The sequence below is a fragment of the Berghia stephanieae genome, chromosome 10 (genome assembly GCF_034508935.2).
Source record: "Berghia stephanieae isolate SIO BIC M18660-M18661 chromosome 10, UCSD_Bste_1.3, whole genome shotgun sequence".
In the NCBI taxonomy this organism is placed as follows: domain Eukaryota; kingdom Metazoa; phylum Mollusca; class Gastropoda; order Nudibranchia; family Aeolidiidae; genus Berghia; species Berghia stephanieae.
In genome coordinates this window covers 16,876,790-16,896,579 of record NC_088369.1, presented here as the reverse complement: position 1 = coordinate 16,896,579, position 19,790 = coordinate 16,876,790, and the positions used below count along the sequence as shown (strand labels likewise).

Genomic DNA, 19,790 nt, shown 5'->3' with positions numbered 1-19,790 from the left:
GTTACGTCACGAAATCTGATTTCCATTTGAAATCTAAAGGAAATTTAAGACCAGAAAACGGCAAACTTAAATGGAATAAGATAATGGGATCCATCGATATTCAGGCTTTCGTTCAACCTTGTCATCGATCACGTGATTTGTTACTGGACACACAACACATACCGCTCAACAACCATTTAAGCAAAATTACAAAAGACACATCCCCTTCCTGCCCCCTATGTCAACACCCCAATGAAACAGTAACACACCGCTTGCTTGAATGTCAACCTCTTGAAGACCTGAGATGCACATTCCTCCCACCAAATCCAAGCATCAGTAACACACTTTATAGTCACCTGGAACAACTACAAAAGATGTCTAACTTCTACGTCATGGCACAAGACCGAAGTGCTAGAGCTCAGGTGGTCGCTGGTTCGGATCAGTAAGTAAGTAAGTAAGTTACTGGACAACGATTGGATGTTTCTTAATAAATGTAAACACGCTGTTTTGTTTATGAAAGTTGTAAACATACCCATGGGTCAGGCTGAACAAAATTACCTATTGACATACTTGGAGTAAGCGAAACCCACTGGATACAATCCGGGCAGAAACACCTCAAGTCTGGGGAGAAGATTTTATATTCAGGGAGAGGGGACGGGATTCATACACAGGGAGTAGGAATAACAAAGAAAGTATTGGACTGGAACCCTCAGGGCAGAAGATCAAGGGGAAGGCCACGAGGAACATGGAGAAGAATTAAAGAAGCTGATATACAGAGAAGTGGTAAGACCTGGAATGAGATAAAAAAGTTGGCTCAGGATAGAGAAGGATGGAAACTGTTTGTCTGACCCAGGGTGAAAAAGGCAATGATGATGATGATGATGCATTGCGTTTCTCCAAAAAGCTCAAAACATCTGCCAGCCGGATAGAACGAACCGACACACAAAACTATGTGTAACTTTAAACGTTTATAGTCTGATGAACTCACTCAATCCTAGAGATTGGACAGCGTGGCTCAGCGGTATGGTCTTTGCTTCGTACCCGAAAGGTACCGAGTTCGATCGCCCGCCGCGTTGTGTGGCCTTGAGCAAGTCACCTACCCTTAGCTCACTTTGCGGCGCTGCACTGCGGCTGACGCCTGGGTTATTCCAGTCTTCCCTTGGAATAGACCCTAAAGACAAATTTCCCCTTAGGGATGAATAAAGGGAATTTATTTATTTATTTTATTTTTGCTACTATTCAAAATTGGAAAAAAATGTAATAAAAATGAGCATGTACATAGATGGTTTTATTTGACTACCATTAACATGTAAAAAAACTAAAAACAATAGCTTTGATACTACGCCTATAATTTGTCTCAGACAAAATGTAATAAATAGGCGTGGGGTAAAAATAACCCGAGTCAACAACGGATATAGTCGGTGTTAGGGTTGAGTGAGTGAATAGAATTAAGTGAAATAAAGTTATGCTCTTCCGCCACGACATCATAAGACGTCGTCGCCTAGGCATTCCACGAAGGAATAAAATATACACGAATAAAATAAATAAAAATAAAGTAAAATTCCCTTTATTCATCACATAGGGGAAATTTGTCTCTAGGGTCTATTCCTATTTTTGTTTGTTGCTTTAGATCTCTTCCAACACAATTGAGGTTATATGAGAGACCGCTGAAACAAAAAAAAAAAAAAAACAAGCAATCTAACACTAACAAAAATAGTACAAATGTAAATCAAAATCATAACCTAAAGATATCATAAGCTAAATTATAAATAACCAAGATTAAACAGGCAGAAGATATACAGAAAATAAAATATCCCCTGTCAAAAATACAATCACAAACCAAAGAAGCAGGATAGGCTAGTAAAGAGAAGAAGAAACGACATCACTATCGGATCGTAAACCCATGCGAACATCATAGGTATACGATTCAAGGGTGATGCTCCCATCCAACTACCCGCTCCAAGAGAAGACTGGAATAACCCAGGCGTAAGCCGCAGTGCAGCGCGCGTCGCAAATTGAGCAAGAGCGATGTGACTTGCTCAAGGCCACACAGCACAGCGGCGGGTGATCGAACTCAATACCTTTCGGGTACGAAGCAAAGGCCGTACCGCTGAGGCACGCTGCCTCCCCCCCCCCCCTTTTGAATATTCATCAAACAAGATGTCTGATGTCAACACGAATCACCCATGTTGTCCAAGTGAGCAAATTTCGGGTTAATAATATCTTGCCCAAGGGAAAACCTGAAAGTACCTGAAGCGGGGCTCGAACCCGAGACATTCCGAGTCGCAGTGCAATGCCTTAACCACTCGGCCACTTCGTCACTCATAGAAATGTCCGATTAAAAACAATAACAAAGTGCTTAGTGACGTCATTTTCGTTCTAATACGCTTCAACAGTCGTCACGTCACTTCCCTCGTAATGACGCATGGTAACTTAGTAACTGGCTCTAAACTATCGGAACAATGGCGGACGCCCTTATGAAATATTTCTCCGACGAGCATAAAAGCGTATCCAGAGGAAAAAAAAAACCATTATAAATCTGATCATGTTTTGACTTTTACACATTCTGATCACAAGACATATGAAAAGTTCTAGCCAGCATGAGGAATAAAAAGTGCCGATTTTCTTTGTTTAGAACCACGATGGCCGCCGTTGCTGGGCGACGTGACAGCAGACTATTGAATCCAATTAAATCTGGGAAAATCCGTGCCAAATTTAAATTGTATATTATTACATAATAAACCTAATGAGCGAGAGGAAGTTGTCATGGTCTCAAGTGAGTAAAGAGCTACTCGACTATGCATAAAGATATATGTAGAATGAGGCCCCAGAATTTACTAGTTACTATAAATGAAAAACAATTACCTAACGATTTGTTTAAAATGAAATAAAAAGAAAGATGAAATTTAATTAAAAGAGATAAATAGTGATTGTGGTAGTTACAAATAGAAATGTGAATATATTACGTAACTTATGATAATATGTCAGGTTCGTAAGTTTACGTTTCCAGGCAGTTGACAGGCTTGGATAATATATTCCTCTGATAACAGGCTCCGGCTCGTAAAGTTCCACTTCCAGGCAATTGGTAAGGGGTTATTGTATAGTTCTTTGACAGCGGGCTCAGGTTTGATCCTTGAAGATTATACAATCAAAGGTAAAAGCCCCGGCGTCTTGATGGTGGAGATATAATATCCACAAAGTCCCAAAAGATAAAAATCTTCCAGTATATATAAGGAATGGAGCGACTGGCCGTCCGGCATAGATTGTGGAGAGAAGTGAGTGTAGAATGTTAGACCTATCAGCTTTTATAATAAGTGGCTACGTGACAGAATGTAGAACGAAAAGTATTCACTAATTAGAAATTTATTCGATGGAAGGCTATAAAAAGGAAAAGACGATCTAATATTAGAAGGTAAAGTTTATCTAAGCCTACCGAAATATAACTGGAGTGAGATGAATTCAGTTATTAATACAATAAAATTTAATAAGATAATTGTGAACAACCCTTACTGTGACAGATGTCTACGGACTGATTCAAGTACACGTTAGTTTTAGATTGAATCTATCACAACAATTAGACTATAAAAGGTCTGGGTTACAGGACAATTCATAATATGGATATTAAAATTTACTAGAATAACTATGACAATGAGTTATCAGTATACTATATCAGTAGCATTTTTATTGTTATCACCATCATCACCATCAACCAAACTGTTACAGACACCTCCATCAGTAGCATTTTTATTGTTATCACCATCATCACCATCAACCAAACTGTTACAGACACCTCCATCAGTAGCATTTTTATTGTTATCACCATCATCACCATCAACCAAACTGTTACAGACACCTCCATCAGTAGCATTTTTATTGTTATCACCATCAACCAAACTGTTACAGACACCTCCATCAGTAGCATTTTTATTGTTATCACCATCAACGAAACTGTTACAGACACCTCCATCAGTAGCATTTTTATTGTTATCACCATCAACCAAACTGTTACAGACACCTCCATCAGTAGCATTTTTATTGTTATCACCATCATCACCATCAACCAAACTGTTACAGACACCTCCATCAGTAGCATTTTTATTGTTATCACCATCAACCAAACTGTTACAGACACCTCCATCAGTAGCATTTTTATTGTTATCACCATCAACCAAACTGTTACAGACACCTCCATCAGTAGCATTTTTATTGTTATCACCATCAACCAAACTGTTACAGACACCTTCATTATTATTAATACAAGTTCAATTGTGCTTTTCACATTGTTTAATGGCCTATGATTATTGACACGGTAGCGGTTATTTAAATATATCGACATAATTAATTACCATAATATCAGGTATAAATCTATTGTTTTTTTTTTAATGGGTTTACGAGCCTGCAGGGACGGCTGGTAATAATGGGCAGGGTGGGCAAATACCAGCCTGTTTTTTCAAGTTATATGCTGTATTACCAGGTCCGAAATAATCAAATTTAAATTAGATAATTTCAAAAGTTACTACTTAAACTTAATACTTCATACTGAAATCAATTTGTGTGTATCTTTGATAGATTGCGAATCACCATGCACCCCGTAATGCATAAACCAGGATGCGCTCCTGTTCTTTTTATCACCCCCCCCCCCAAACCACTCCACTCCACTCCGCCCACATCGTCATCTCATCGTCACGTCGCCTGACGGTGATTTTGCTGTCTGGCCTCTCTAGTACTAGGTCGGGCTAATTCAAATGAGCCCACCTTATTAACCAGTGTACACTAAATAGAGATTTTGGCAAACGAACTTTTTCTTATTTATTGCCTTACTTGTGCTGGGAAGGTTCCAGTATTGAATTAAATTTATTAATTTACTAATATTATATCAATTTAGTATTAGTTTGTGTTGTTTTAATATATTTGTTTATCCATTTAAATTATTTCTTTTTTTTCCCTCGTTTTCTTTAAGTACTTCTCAAAACTCATTTATTTAAATTGTTTTCTTATTTGTTTGTTGTTGTTGTTGTTGTTTTTTGTTGTTGTTTTTTGTTTTGTTTTTTAACAAATTAATTTGTTAATTCTTTTTTTTTATAAATTCTTAAAGTAATTACCGCAGTATTTTTATTGCCAGACTAAATAATTTTGCAAAACAATGTATTTTCTATTGTATTCCCTCTAATAAAACAAAACACTTTTATTCAAAAGTCACGACTAAATAAATATATAAAATACAACCACCATTTTGGTTTTCTCAACAATTGAATTAGTATACGAGAAATACTCTTCTGAGTAAGGAGATAGTTGAATTCTAAGTTATAGAGGAAATAAATACCTTTAAAGGAAGGGTGGGCAGATTCCGTACTTGCCCGTCCTGAAGCTAATACACACATAAGATGGTTCGCGATGAAGAGGCGGGAAGCAAGGGATTGGTTGGGTAAGGAGCAAAGATAACACGGTAATTATTGTGACGATAGTCAAACGAATACATGAGGAGAGATTGGTAACATTATTTTGTCTTAATTATATTGTATGAAGTATTGGCGAAAGCCTAATATTAAATAAACGTTGTTTTTGTTTGTCTTATTTTGACTATGGAACTGATACTGATACTTGTCATAGCAGACCTGCCTACTTTAGATAGGAAAATAAAAATCGTAGTTTTCAGGGCTAATAAAATCGTAGATATTTTAACTACCCTTTAAAAAAATCACCGGAATTTTCGTCTGTTTTGATAGATATCAAATTTTAAAAAACGAGAAAAAATAATTGGAAACGTAATAATGATGGTGATGGTGGTATAGTGGTAGCGGTGGTGGTAGTAGTAATGATGATGGTAATATTATTATTATTATTATTATTATTATTATTATTATTATTATTATTATTATTATTATTATTATTATTATTATTATTATTATTATTATTTATTTTATTATTATTATTATTATTATTATTATTATTATTATTATTAATTATTATTATTATTATTATTATTATTATTATTATTATTATTATTATTATTATTATTATTATTATTATTATTATTATTATTATTATTATTATTATTATTATTATTATTATTATTATTATTATTATTATTATTATTATTATCATTGTTATTATTATTGTACGTATTGGTGGTATTACTATTGTTGTATTTTTTTTTGGTGGTTATTAATGGTATCAGTTTATTGTTTGGTCCCATTTGCCATTATTTTCCACTTTCATGTATGTGGTCATCAAATTGTATGATTAATTGGCGAAAGCCTAAGATTGAATAAATTTTGTAATATCGTATGGTAACCATCATTGTCGACGACATCGTCGTTGTCATCATAACCATCATCATCATCATCATCATCATCATCATCATCATCATCATCATCATCATCATCATCATCATCATCATCATTAACAACAACAACAACAACAACAATATTAACAACAAGTACAACAATAGCAATAAAAACAATATCAACATCATCATACAATTTCCGTCATCGTCTCCACAACTATCATTCTAACCAACAGCACCACCAAAACCACTACCATAATTACCCCTCACCGCCTCGTCTTCCTCCTCCTCCTCCACCACCACCATCACCGCTACCACTATTCCAACCACTACCACCACCGGCACAATCATTCTGACCACCAAGACAGCAGTAAAAATTATGCAATTTGAGCTCTGAATGAAACTCGAGTCATATCGCTGTTGTTGCTTCTCCATGAAAACTTTAAGGTCACTACGTACTACTGAAAACCAGAAATATGTAAAAGCAATATTAATATCGCCGTTGAGGGATTAAAGCATCTCTTTAATTTTTCGAGTGAAGGAAATGGACTTGTATTGTCAAGGTGTTGTCGCATTATGTCTCGTTGCTTTATTTTTTAGTTGTATTCTCTTTCGTGATTCATTTTTGATTACGTTTGGAAGAATTAAAATCTACTGGTATTGTCATTTCATTGTGAATGTGATTATTGGTGGTTGAAATATTTTTTGTTTAAAGGCGAAAAAAAAATCAAAAAAATTTTTTATTAAAAAAAAAACAAAAAAAAAATAAAAAAAAAAAATATATATCATATATATATATATATATATATATATATATATATATATATATATATATATATATATATATATATATATATATATATATATATATGACCGAATCCTCTTTGCCCCACCACTGTAAATAGGCTAGAACCGCCACTGCGAGCCTGCGACACTTTTACTGTCGTGTCAGCGACAGCTAAACGGAAGATGATTTGTTAGTTTAAAAGAAACCAAACAAACAAAAATCTAGGTTTACAATAGAGAAGAAAAGTGTGATGTCGAAAAACTGGTTCCTATTTCATTGGAAGTGTAATACCACTCTTCTGAAAGAAGAAGTCCCAGGATTGAGAGTTTTTTTTTTTGGACAAGATTGGCATCATTATCTTAATTTGAAGGAAGAGATTTCTGTCCAAAATTCTTATGTGTTTTTGTTTTAGAGTCCGGCGATATTGTTTTGTTTGTTTTTAAGGGTTTTACGGCGCTTGCAACACATTTATGTTATATCAGTGCCAGTAAAAAGGAATACAATGGGATAGTAAAAGAGTCCAAGAATTACAATTAAAGCACCCAAGAAAAAGTAAGACACAGAGGAACTGGGAACAAATAGGGATCAGATGTAGATTCCAAGAGCATACCATCAATGTTCTTAGTTTGAGATCACCAATAAGTATCATCTGGAGACAAGCACGGTCCCCACTAAGAGGAACACACTCAAATGCTTACATTATAAATTAGAACAAATATAATAATACATAACAGAGAGATGATTTACAAGGAAAAAAATATCATCTCCCAAAACAATAACTATGCATTTGACTGTTTCCCTCCCAGGCAGGACCCCGACCAGGGCCAGGACAAAACCAAGCAATCTCATTCCAAGACAAAGACAGAATGCAAGTTGGAAAACAGATATAGGGGGATAGAAGACACAATAAGTACCTCCCTGCCCACTATGGGAGGTAGGAACCCCACACAGGAAGGATTTGTTAGTTTAAAAAAAATCAAAAAAAAAAATCTAGGTTTACAATAGGGAAGACAAGCGTGATGTCAAAAAACTGGTTCTTATTTCATTTGAAGTGTAATACCATTCTTCCGGAGGACGAAGTCCCAGGTTAATAAAGCGTTGTAAAACGCTTTAAGCACGTTTAGTGGGTATTGAACAATATATTAAAAACTCACGTCTATTAATTGTTTGTAAGTTGTGGATACGTACAGAATTTCTCCCCATGAAATAAATAACTCCGAAAAAGAAAAACAAAAACAAAAGCGTTTATTTACATGCACAGGGATAAATAATAATGTGAAATTGACTGTGAGCTTCAATACTCGTCAACAGTCTAAACGTCACTTCCTTCCTAATGACGAATGGTAACTTAGTAACACTGGCTCTAAACTATCGGAGCAATGGCGGGCGCCGTATGAAATATTTCTCCGGCGAGCATAAAAGCGTATCCAGAGGGAAAAAACCCCATAAATTTGATCATGTTTTGACTTTTACACATTCTGATCACAAGGCATATGAAAAGTTCTAGCCAGCATGAAGAATAAAAAGTAATGATATTCTTTGTTTAGAACCAAGATGGCCGCCGTTGTCAGGTGGCGTGATATCAGACTACTGAATCCAATTCAATTACAAAAACAGATTAAGGTTACACACAGTTTTGTGTGTTGGTACGTTATAGTATAGATTTAATTTAAGCTTACAATCAATGTCACCTTATTATCTATTTCTTCGAGCTTCGAGCAGCAACATTTACATTACATACACAGGGGGATAAATATCACTCTCGACTCTTTTCCATTGAGGCTAAGTTTGAATGTTATAAACCTTCCTAAAGCTATAAGGCCTGCCGTGTCGAGATCCAAGTGTGTTCGTTGACACAGGTCATAAAATTCGGCATGAAAAGGCAACACGTTCTTTGAATGGCAAGAGTGGGTGGTGTACCTTGAAGAATATCTCTTTTCTGCATGATAGAAAACACAAGATTTGGGGATTAGATAGTGTGCGCTTGGCTAAGAAACTCATAACATTGCCATCCGGAAGTATAACGGACCAACACACAAAACTGTGTGTATCCATGAACGTTTATAGTAGGGTTAATACAGTTCAGTGAGCATTACTCATAAACGCGGATGGCAAAAAACAATAACAAAGACCTGAGTGACGCCATCTGCATACTATCTATAGTACAGATTTAATTTAAGCTTACAATCAATTTCACATTATTATCTATTTCTTCGAGCTTCGAGCAGCAACATTTACATTACATGCACAGGGGGATAAATATCACTCCCGACTTTATTCCATTGAGGCTAAGTTTGAATGTTATAAACCTACCTAAAGCTATAAGGCCTGACGTGTCGAGATCCAAGTGTGTTGACACAGGTCATAAAATTGGGCATGAAAAGACAACACGTCCTTTGACTTTGAATGGCAAGGGTGGGTGGGGTACCTTGAAGAATATCTCTTTTCTGCATGATAGAAAACACAAGATTTGGGGATTAGATAATAATATATAGATAGTATGCGCTTGGCTAAGAAGCTCATAACATTGCCATCCGGAAGTATAACGGACCAACACACAAAACTGTGTGTATCCATGAACGTTTACAGATAGTTCGAAGATGACGTCACACAGGCCTTTGTTATTGTTTTTGCCATCCGCGTTTGTGAGTTGTTCTCACGAAACTGTATTAACCAGGCCTTAAACGTTAATGGATACACACAGTTTTGTGTGTTGGTCCGTTATACTTCCGGATGACAATGTTATGAGCTTCTTAGCCAAGCGCATGCTATCTATAGTCGGGATAAAACAGTTCAGTGAGCATTACTCACAAACGCGGATGGCAAAAGAACAATAACAAAGACCAGAGTGACGTCATCTTCGAACTATATATAGATAGTATGCATATGACGTCACGCAGGCCTTTGTTATTGTTTTTGCCATCCGCGTTTGTGAGTTGTTCTCACTAAACTGTATTAACCAGACTATAAAAGTTCATGGTTACACAGAGTTTGTGTGTTGGTCCGTTATACTTCCGGATGGCAATGTTGTGAACTCCTTGGCCAAGCGCATTCTATCTATAGATAGTATGCAGATGACGTCACTAAGGCCTTTGTTATTGTTTTTGCCATCCGCGTTTGTGAGTTGTTCTCACTAAACTGTATTAACCAGACTATAAAAGTTCATGGTTACACAGAGTTTGTGTGTTGGTCCGTTATACTTCCGGATGGCAATGTTGTGAACTCCTTGGCCAAGCGCATTCTATCTATAGATAGTATGCAGATGACGTCACTCAGGCCTTTGTTATTGTTTTTGCCATCCGCGTTTGTGAGTTGTTCTCACTAAACTGTATTAACCAGACTATAAAAGTTCATGGTTACACAGAGTTTGTGTGTTGGTCCGTTATACTTCCGGATGGCAATGTTGTGAACTCCTTGGCCAAGCGCATTCTATCTATAGATAGTATGCAGATGACGTCACTCAGGCCTTTGTTATTGTTTTTGCCATCCGCGTTTGTGAGTTGTTCTCACTAAACTGTATTAACCAGACTATAAAAGTTCATGGTTACACAGAGTTTGTGTGTTGGTCCGTTATACTTCCGGATGGCAATGTTGTGAACTCCTTGGCCAAGCGCATTCTATCTATAGATAGTATGCAGATGACGTCACTCAGGCCTTTGTTATTGTTTTTGCCATCCGCGTTTGTGAGTTGTTCTCACTAAACTGTATTAACCAGACTATAAAAGTTCATGGTTACACAGAGTTTGTGTGTTGGTCCGTTATACTTCCGGATGGCAATGTTGTGAACTCCTTGGCCAAGCGCATTCTATCTATAGATAGTATGCAGATGACGTCACTCAGGCCTTTGTTATTGTTTTTGCCATCCGCGTTTGTGAGTTGTTCTCACTAAACTGTATTAACCAGACTATAAAAGTTCATGGTTACACAGAGTTTGTGTGTTGGTCCGTTATACTTCCGGATGGCAATGTTGTGAACTCCTTGGCCAAGCGCATTCTATCTATAGATAGTATGCAGATGACGTCACTCAGGCCTTTGTTATTGTTTTTGCCATCCGCGTTTGTGAGTTGTTCTCACTAAATTGTATTAACCTGACTATAAACGTTCATGGTTACACAGAGTTTGTGTGTTGGTCCGTTATACTTCCGGATGGCAATGTTGTGAACTCCTTGGCCAACCGCATTCTATCTATAGATAGAATGCGCTTGGCCAAGGAGTTCACAACATTGCCATCCGGAAGTATAATGGACCAACACACAAACTCTGTGTAACCATGAACTTTTATAGTCTGATTAATACAGTTTAGTGAGAACAACTCACAAACGCGGATGGCAAAAACAATAACAAAGGCCTGAGTGACGTCATCTGCATACTATCTATACAACACTTTACTGCCAAAATTGATTTACACACCTAACAACACACGGCGATGACACACTTCCGTTCTAAAAATATAATTAGAATGTGAACTATAGATAGTATGCGCTTGGCGAAGAAGCTCATAACATTGCCATCCGGAAGTATAACGGAACAACACACAAAACTGTGTGTATCCATGAACGTTTTTAGTCAGGTTAATGGAGTTCAGTGAGCATTACTCATAAACGCGGATGGCAAAAAACATCAACAAAGACCTGAGTGACGTCAACTTCGAACTATCTATACACGAGAATCACTGGTTTGATCGTGTGCGAAATTTAAGAAAAATTATCACGAATTCTGCATGCCAAAAACCACAACACTAGGCGCTTAAAGAAGGAACAAAGTTGACGTCACTCAGCTCTTTGTTATCGTTGTTAGCTTGTCGTTTTTAATGACTAGTTTTTCACAGTCAAAACGGAGACGCCCATATTGATACTATGCGTTTAGTTAAAAAACTCATATCATCCGCCAGCCGGATATAGATAGTCTGCACTTGGCTAAGAAGCTCATAACTTTGCCATCCGGAAGTATAACGGACTATCACACAAAACTAAGTATTACCTTAAACGTTTGTAGTCTGGTTAATACAGTTTAGTGAGAATTACTCATAAACGCGGATGGCAAAAAAACAAACAAAAAAACATAACAAAGACCCGAGTGACGTCAACTTCATTCTATCTATAACGTACCAACACACAAAACTGTGTGTAAGCTTATTCGTTTATTGAGTGAATGCGTTATCTACCAAATTCAGTCCCTTTGTTTGTGGACAAAGACAAATGACAATGACCTCTCCACACGGGACTGACTGGTATCTCGGGTGTTAAGGCTTGTTTTGAAAATGATGTATGTGTGATTTTGTGAGCTTTGTTCACTCGTAGAAATCATCGAGCCCTTAAAAAAGTGTTTATAGATAGTATGCAGATGACGTCACTCAGGCCTTTGTTATTGTTTTTGCCATCCGCGTTTGTGAGTTGTTCTCACTAAACTGTATTAACCAGACTATAAAAGTTTATGGTAACACAGAGTTTGTGTGTTGGTCCGTTATACTTCCGGATGGCAATGTTGTGAACTCCTTGGCCAAGCGTATTCTATCTATAGAGAGTATGCAGATGACGTCACTCAGGCCTTTGTTATTGTTTTTGCCATCCGCGTTTGTGAGTTGTTCTCACTAAACTGTATTAACCAGACTATAAAAGTTCATGTTTACACAGAGTTTGTGTGTTGGTCCGTTTTACTTCCGGATGGCAATGTTGTGAACTCCTTGGTCAAGCGCATTCTATCTATAGATAGTTTGAAGATGACGTCACTCAGGTCTTTATTTTTGTTTTTTGCCATCCGCGTTTATGAGTAATGCTCACTGAACTGTATTAATCCGACTATAAACGTTCATGGATACACACAGTTTTGTGTGTTGGTTCGTTATACTTCCGGATGGCAATGTTATGAGCTTCTTAGCAAAGCGCATACTATCTATATGTGTGCTTTCCTCTTTAAAGTATTCACTGTGTTGGTTATCTGTGATAACCGCATTCACCTCATTGTCTGATTAAAACAATTTAGTGAGAACTACTCATAAAAATGACTGGATAAAAACAATAACAAAGAACAGAGTGACGTCAATTTCGTTCCTTCTATACATTCAGTTTCCATCATCGAGTCCATCCCAATATATAACCCATTAGAGACGATTCGTCACATATATTGACTTGCCAAATACTTGTGCGGCTATGTGGTCAAGTGGGAAGGTCTTGGGTTCGAGGCTCGCTAGGGCATAGTTGAGTCCTTGGAGAAAGCTCTTTCCTCACATTCTCTCACCGTACACAGGTGTAAAATGAGTTGTCTTTGTCCGAAAAATTGTAATATCACCTAACAGGCGTCATGTACCGTCCTACATGTTAACTGTTGCTGTTGACCAGGGACCCCTTGTAAAGCGCTTTGAGCTAATTTAGTGGATATTGCGCTGTATAAAGCTCAATTTAAAAAAAATAATTTAGTAATGTATTTATGTATTTATTGTTTTTGTTGTTGGCTGAAGAAGGGTTTTGATCCCGAACCGTTCCGTGTTTGAGATTTTTGTTCTTTTTTGATGCTGTTATATTCAGTTTTGATTCTGCCTGACATATTATTTTAACACAATGTATTTGAGTTAAGCTGAAATGGAATTATAAGAAATCTGTTCACTTCGCCGATAAATCGTGCCATGTTGAGACAAATTCTGGTCACAGTTCATGGCAGGTTGCTTCTCTCTAAAGCGGAGGCCACACTGCGAGCGAAGCGGGAGGGACGGAGCGGAACGAGAACATAAAAAAAAAAAAATAAAAAAAAACAAATATAGAGGCAACTGGCATAATATCAGCAACGAGGCAGAGCGCGATTTGACCATTTTTCTTCGCTCGCATCGCTCGATTGTCTCCCGCCTATACAGCACACTCTGAAAGAAATGATTACACATTAAGCATGGATCGCTTTGATCGCTCGCTTTCCATCGCTCTCAGTGAATCCACAGTAGTATAAATCGCTTTGCTTCGCCCAGCCCGCTTCGCTCGCAGTGTGGCCTAAGCTGAATGGTTTCTGTCTACGTGCAGCCAACCGTTCAGAATTTCTCTGTGCTACAATTTACATCCATTCTGCAAACTTCATTCAAATGAAATGAAATGAAGACTGTTATTTTATATCTATAGCTCACCATTCAGCACGATTCATTCGTTCCACATTCAAAGCCATTCATATAAAACGATGTGTACCTTTTTGTAGATCTGACAACTCATTTCATGATGGGCTCATTGTTGTAATGGAAATCTAGAAATAAATGACGCAAAATATTGTCCATTACAACAATGTTAAACTAGGCCCAGAATTGGATTCGGGTATCAGACCTGCATGTATGTACACAAAAGGTATATCTTACATTTATAAAACGTTTTATTATAATATAAGATAAGGACACATATTTCTCCTTCAAAAATTCATACCTAATGTAGTCTAGATAATAAACTTTTATAAAACGCTTTAAAAATATTTGGCTGGGGTTTTTTACTTCAAAAATTGATAGTGTAGGATGATACCCCCCCCCCCCACCCCACCCCACCCCCTCCCCCCATCTTTTACTTTTAAATATTTTCGTTATTGCGAAAATAGAAGCACAGATGGGATAAGATGAGATATAATATTTCTTGTTACGATTCTTTTATTATACTTTGTCAATTCTATAGATAGTATGCGCTTGGCTAAGAGGCTCATAACAATGCCATTCGGAAGTATAAAAATATAACGAGTTTAAGAAATACAACGAAATGAAAGAATATACGTTTATTCCACCCCTCAGGTAAGATTATTAGATAGTTTGTAACCAATTGTATGGTATCTACTTCTATTCACCAAAACTTATCTTTCTCCTTCTGCTTGAATTACAATCTGACTTAAAAAAAAGAAAAACGTTGGATTTGTATTCATGCGCACCAAAAGATTATTTCTAATTACCGATCAGCTGAATAAAATAATTTTTATTCAACGCGTTCAAAGCTTTATTCAAAGCCTACGTATTTACGAAGAAATGATAGAGTTTTCCAATGAGAGGGGTAGAATAAAGAAAATTATCACATTATTTAGAGGTAGATATGTACAAGTTATTCAGTGCATTTTTCATGATATATAGTAAGATGTTTACTAAATTCGCCAAGGGCAATAACTCAATAATATGAATACGCCAAACAAATTTCACAATACAGTTGTATAATAAATAAAGTAGACGAATGCCTTTATTATCCCCCCCCCCCCTATTATTGTGGGCTCTCCATCAGTATTGGTGCTGTTCGTTTGGGTAAAGTGCTCACAACATCCGCCTGCCGGATATAACGTACCAACACACAATGCTATGTGTAACCTTAAACATTTATTATAGTCTGATTGATATAATAATAATAATAATAATAATAATAATAATAATAATAATAATAATAATAATAATAATAATAATAATAATATAATAATAATAATAATAATAATAATAATAATAATAATAATAATAATAATAATAATAATAATAATAATAATAATAATAATAATAATAATAATAATAATAATAATAATAAATAATAATATATCTTTATTGTCCTAAAAAAAAGTGGCAATTTGTCATTTGGTTACACATTTATAACAATACAATATTTACATAGACACTCTCACACAGATGCACACTAGTAACATAGTAGTCATCGAAAAAAAAACCAACAAAAACAAACAAACAAACAAACAAACAAACAAACCGGCATCAACAACAACATCATCATCATCATCATCATCCTCATCATTATCATCATCATCATCATCACCATCATAATCATCATCATCATCATCACCATCTTCTTCATCATCCTCATCATCATCCATCATCATCATCATCATCATCATCACAGCAACCTTCCTAATATTTTTGTTACAATCCTTCACTTTCACCATTCCCCATAACACCATTCACCATCTTCATCATACTCCATATTATATTATTCCTGTAACAAGCTATGAGAGGGAAAGCCTGTGGTCCTCCTCACTCTCTCTCTCTCTCTCTCTCTCTCTCTCTCTCTCTCTCACTCTCTCTCTCCCTCCCTATCTCTCCTTTCTCTCTCTCTCTCTCTCTCTCTCTCTCTCTCTCTCTCTCTCTCTCTCTCTCTCTCCTTAATTTAGTGAGAACTACTCATAAAAATCGCTGGCTTAATACAATAACAAAGAGCAGAGTCGATACGCTATCTGTTCCAATGATTTCTCGAATCAGTTTATTTCTGTGTCTAGATCAGTTCCGGATGAATCATTTAGAATAGATAATCACATGCGGTGTCAAATTGCCATCATGTTACATAAATCAAACGATTTAACATAACAATGTAGACACAGCTTTAGGGTAGCTAGGTACAGTGTAACCCTAATCACGAATATATTGTCGTGTCCCCCGTCAATGGAAAAAATACACCATTCATGGTTATCCGGCCATGTCGTTAATTCAGCCAAATACGACAAAACAGTTTTGAAAACACATTTGGCCGGAAAACTTTCATTCTGGTTTAAAAAAAAAAAAACCCAAATCAAATAACGCTAATGAATCTCTTGCTAAATCGTCTCAAAGTAAAACAAACTCTCAAAACGATGAATCAAAGAAGTCTCGGGCTTAATTTTGTGACTTTTTGACGAGTTAGGAATGAGGTCAGCCGATCTATATTTGGATTATTTTTCTTTTTTTTGTGTGGCCAAAAATGAAGAAAAGTGTTTTGGCAGATAAAGGGGGAAAAAGTAAATGTTGCATTTCATATCGGTTTGTAAATCTTACAGTAAGTATTGTATAGATAAGGCAATCACACATCCACACACACACACACACACACACACACACACACACACATACACACACACAACCACACACACACACACACAACCACACATACACACACAACCACACACACGTATACACACAATCATACACACACAACCACACACACACAACCACAAACACACATACACACACACATACAAACACACACACATACACACACACACGCACACACACATACACACACACACATAGACACGGAGCAGCAACACAACAGTGTATAATTTAGACCTATGAAATCGTCCCTACAACATCAAAGGCTGCCAATGTGAATCGAATTCTCTGCTTACCGTGAGTATATTTTTCTCTCATCATTCATCTTATCTAGATCTATAACATTTATAATTGGATTCAGTAGTCTGATGTCACGCAGCCCGGCAACGGCGGCCATCTTGGTTCTAAACAAAGAAAATCATTACTTATTATTCTTCAAGCTGGCTAGAACTTTTCATATGTCTTGTGACCAGAATGTGTAAAAGTCAAAACATGATCAAATTTATGGTTTTATCCCTCTGGATACGCTTTTATGCTCGCCGGAGAAATATTTCATCGGGCATCCGCCATTGTTCCGATAGTTTAGAGCCAGTGTTGCGTCATTAGGAAGGAAGTGACGTTACGACTACTGAATCCTATTGAGGCGACGTGTACTTATTTGCAGGTCTGATAACTCAATTCCTTATGGGCTCATTCTTGTAATGGAAATCTCCCACAAAAAAATGACGCAAAATATTGTCCATTACAACAATTTTAAACTAGGCCCATAAGCGGTTTCGGATGTCAGACCTGCATATATGTATACGTCGACTTGAGGCTAAGCAAAATATTCTTTTTTTTTTTTTTTTGTAACATTCGACAGAAAACAAATCAACACGAAGCAGTTTTTTTTTGGTTTGTTTTTGTTTTTTGTTTTCTTTTTAAAGACAATGAAAAAAAATCGTTTTCATTACTATTCATGCCATGATTGGTTTAAAACATTATTGTTATTATTATTGTTATTATTATTATTATTATTATTATTATTATTATTATTATTATTATTATTATTATTATTATTATTATTATTATTATTATTATTATTATTATTATTATTATTATTATCATCATTATTATTATTATTATATTATTATTATTATTATTATTATTATTATTATTATTATTATTATTATTATTATTATTATTTATTATTATTATTATTATTATTATTATTATTATTATTATTATTATTATTATTTATTATTATTATTATTATTATTATTATTATTATTATTATTATTATTATTTAATATTATTATTATTATTATCATTATTTTCATTATTATTATTATTAAGAAGAATTAGGGGAGACTTAATTCAGCTCTACATGATAGTACATAATATAAATAATATAAATCCATCAGTTTTGTTTACATTTTCCAAGATTACTTAAACCAGAGGCGACAATTATAAAATATATATTCCAAGATTTCAGACCAAAATAAGACAGAACTCACTTGTTAAACGCATTGTGAAAGCATGGAATAATGTCTGTTTTAACACAAAATACATGCTCTTTGAATAATTTTATAAACTTTGTTGATAGGGAGTTAAAGCGTGGCCTTCGTAAATTTATAGCCTGACACTGACCAAAAAATGACGTCAAAATGCTAGTCTTTTGCCACAAAAGAAGACAAATCGTGAGTTTTATTCAATAGTTCAACCAATGAAATAACTTGTTTCCATGAGCTCTACTAACGACCACTCACTAGGCGGTGCAAAAACCAAATAACGACGTCAAACTGCCAGTCCTTTTGGATTTCAGTGTCAGGCTATAACATAATGGTGTCGAAGGTTAAAGTCTATGAGATTTAAGTATGACTAATATGCATTATTCTATTTAACTAAAAAAAAATATTAATTGATTAATTTCTGAATTCAATTTGGTTTTGTTAATTTATATTCATTTTTAATTTATCTGTTAATTCATTTGTTTGTTTGATTTAGTTATTTATCCATTTATTTATTTATCTTTTAAACTTTAAAATTTCATGTGGACATAATAGTTTCCATTACTTTCATGATTTTGTAGACTGGTTTGTAAATGTTGACAAGTAAAATGCAAGACATCTGAAACAATGTAAAATCATGATAATTTATCAGAGACTTATGTATGATTATTATCGTAGTTGCTTTGATGATTATGGTTGTCATTATATTTAATTATAATACGAACTTTGCACATTTAAGATTCATTCGATCATGACCAATTTTCAATTACCAGTATTCTATGACAGTATTAATCGATTTTACATTGCCGTATTGATATACTTTTCCTTACATTCATAGTTGTGTAAAACTGTCTGTGAATGATATAATGCAAGCTATATGAGATTTTGTAATTATAAACTATTGTTTAAGACAGTTAAAGGATAATTCATATATCAAGCTTTAAGCAAGGTAAGATAAGTTATCGTTATTATTATTATTATTATTATTATTATTATTATTATTATTATTATTATTATTATTATTATTATTATTATTATTATTATTATTATTATTATTATTATTATTATTATTTTATTATTATTATTATTATTATTATTATTATTATTATTGTTGTTGTTGTTATTATTATTAATATTAGTTTTATTATTATCATCATCATCATCATCATCATCATCATCATCATCATCAGATTAAGGTTACACATATTTGTGTGTCCGTTATAGATAGTTCGAAGATGACGTCACTCAAGCCTTTGTTATTGTATTTTGCCATCCGCGTTTGTGAGCGATTCTCACTAAATTGTATTACCCCGACTATAAAAGTTCATGATTACACAATGTTTTATGTGTTGCTCCGTTATACTTCCGGATGGCAATGTTATGAGCTTCATAGCCAAGCGCACACTATCTATAAGTTTACGATGGCTACGGTCTATGTCAGCGTAGCCATCC

The 19,790-nt window shown here is 35.1% G+C and overlaps 2 protein-coding genes across 3 annotated transcripts in view; one reads left to right on the top strand and one right to left on the bottom strand.

The window, feature by feature from the left end:
* Nucleotides 1-9,505, bottom strand: part of LOC144980595 (putative glutamate receptor) — a 32,675-nt gene extending 23,170 nt beyond the window's left edge. The window contains exon 1 of the mRNA XM_078928272.1: nt 9,366-9,505. Within this exon, the coding sequence (XP_078784398.1) occupies nt 9,366-9,505 (140 nt within the window). The remainder of the gene's footprint in view (nt 1-9,365) is intronic.
* A 7,425-nt stretch (nt 9,506-16,930) lies between these two features.
* LOC144980735 (glutamate receptor 2-like) overlaps nt 16,931-19,790 on the top strand; it is a 38,758-nt gene continuing 35,898 nt past the window's right edge. Inside the window, exon 1 of one of the 2 annotated variants that reach the window (XM_078928457.1) lies at nt 16,931-17,145. The gene's annotated coding sequence lies outside the window, so the exon portion shown is untranslated. Of the gene's footprint in view, nt 17,146-19,117; nt 19,288-19,790 lie in introns of those variants that run through there. The other variant, XM_078928458.1, reaches the window with a different exon arrangement.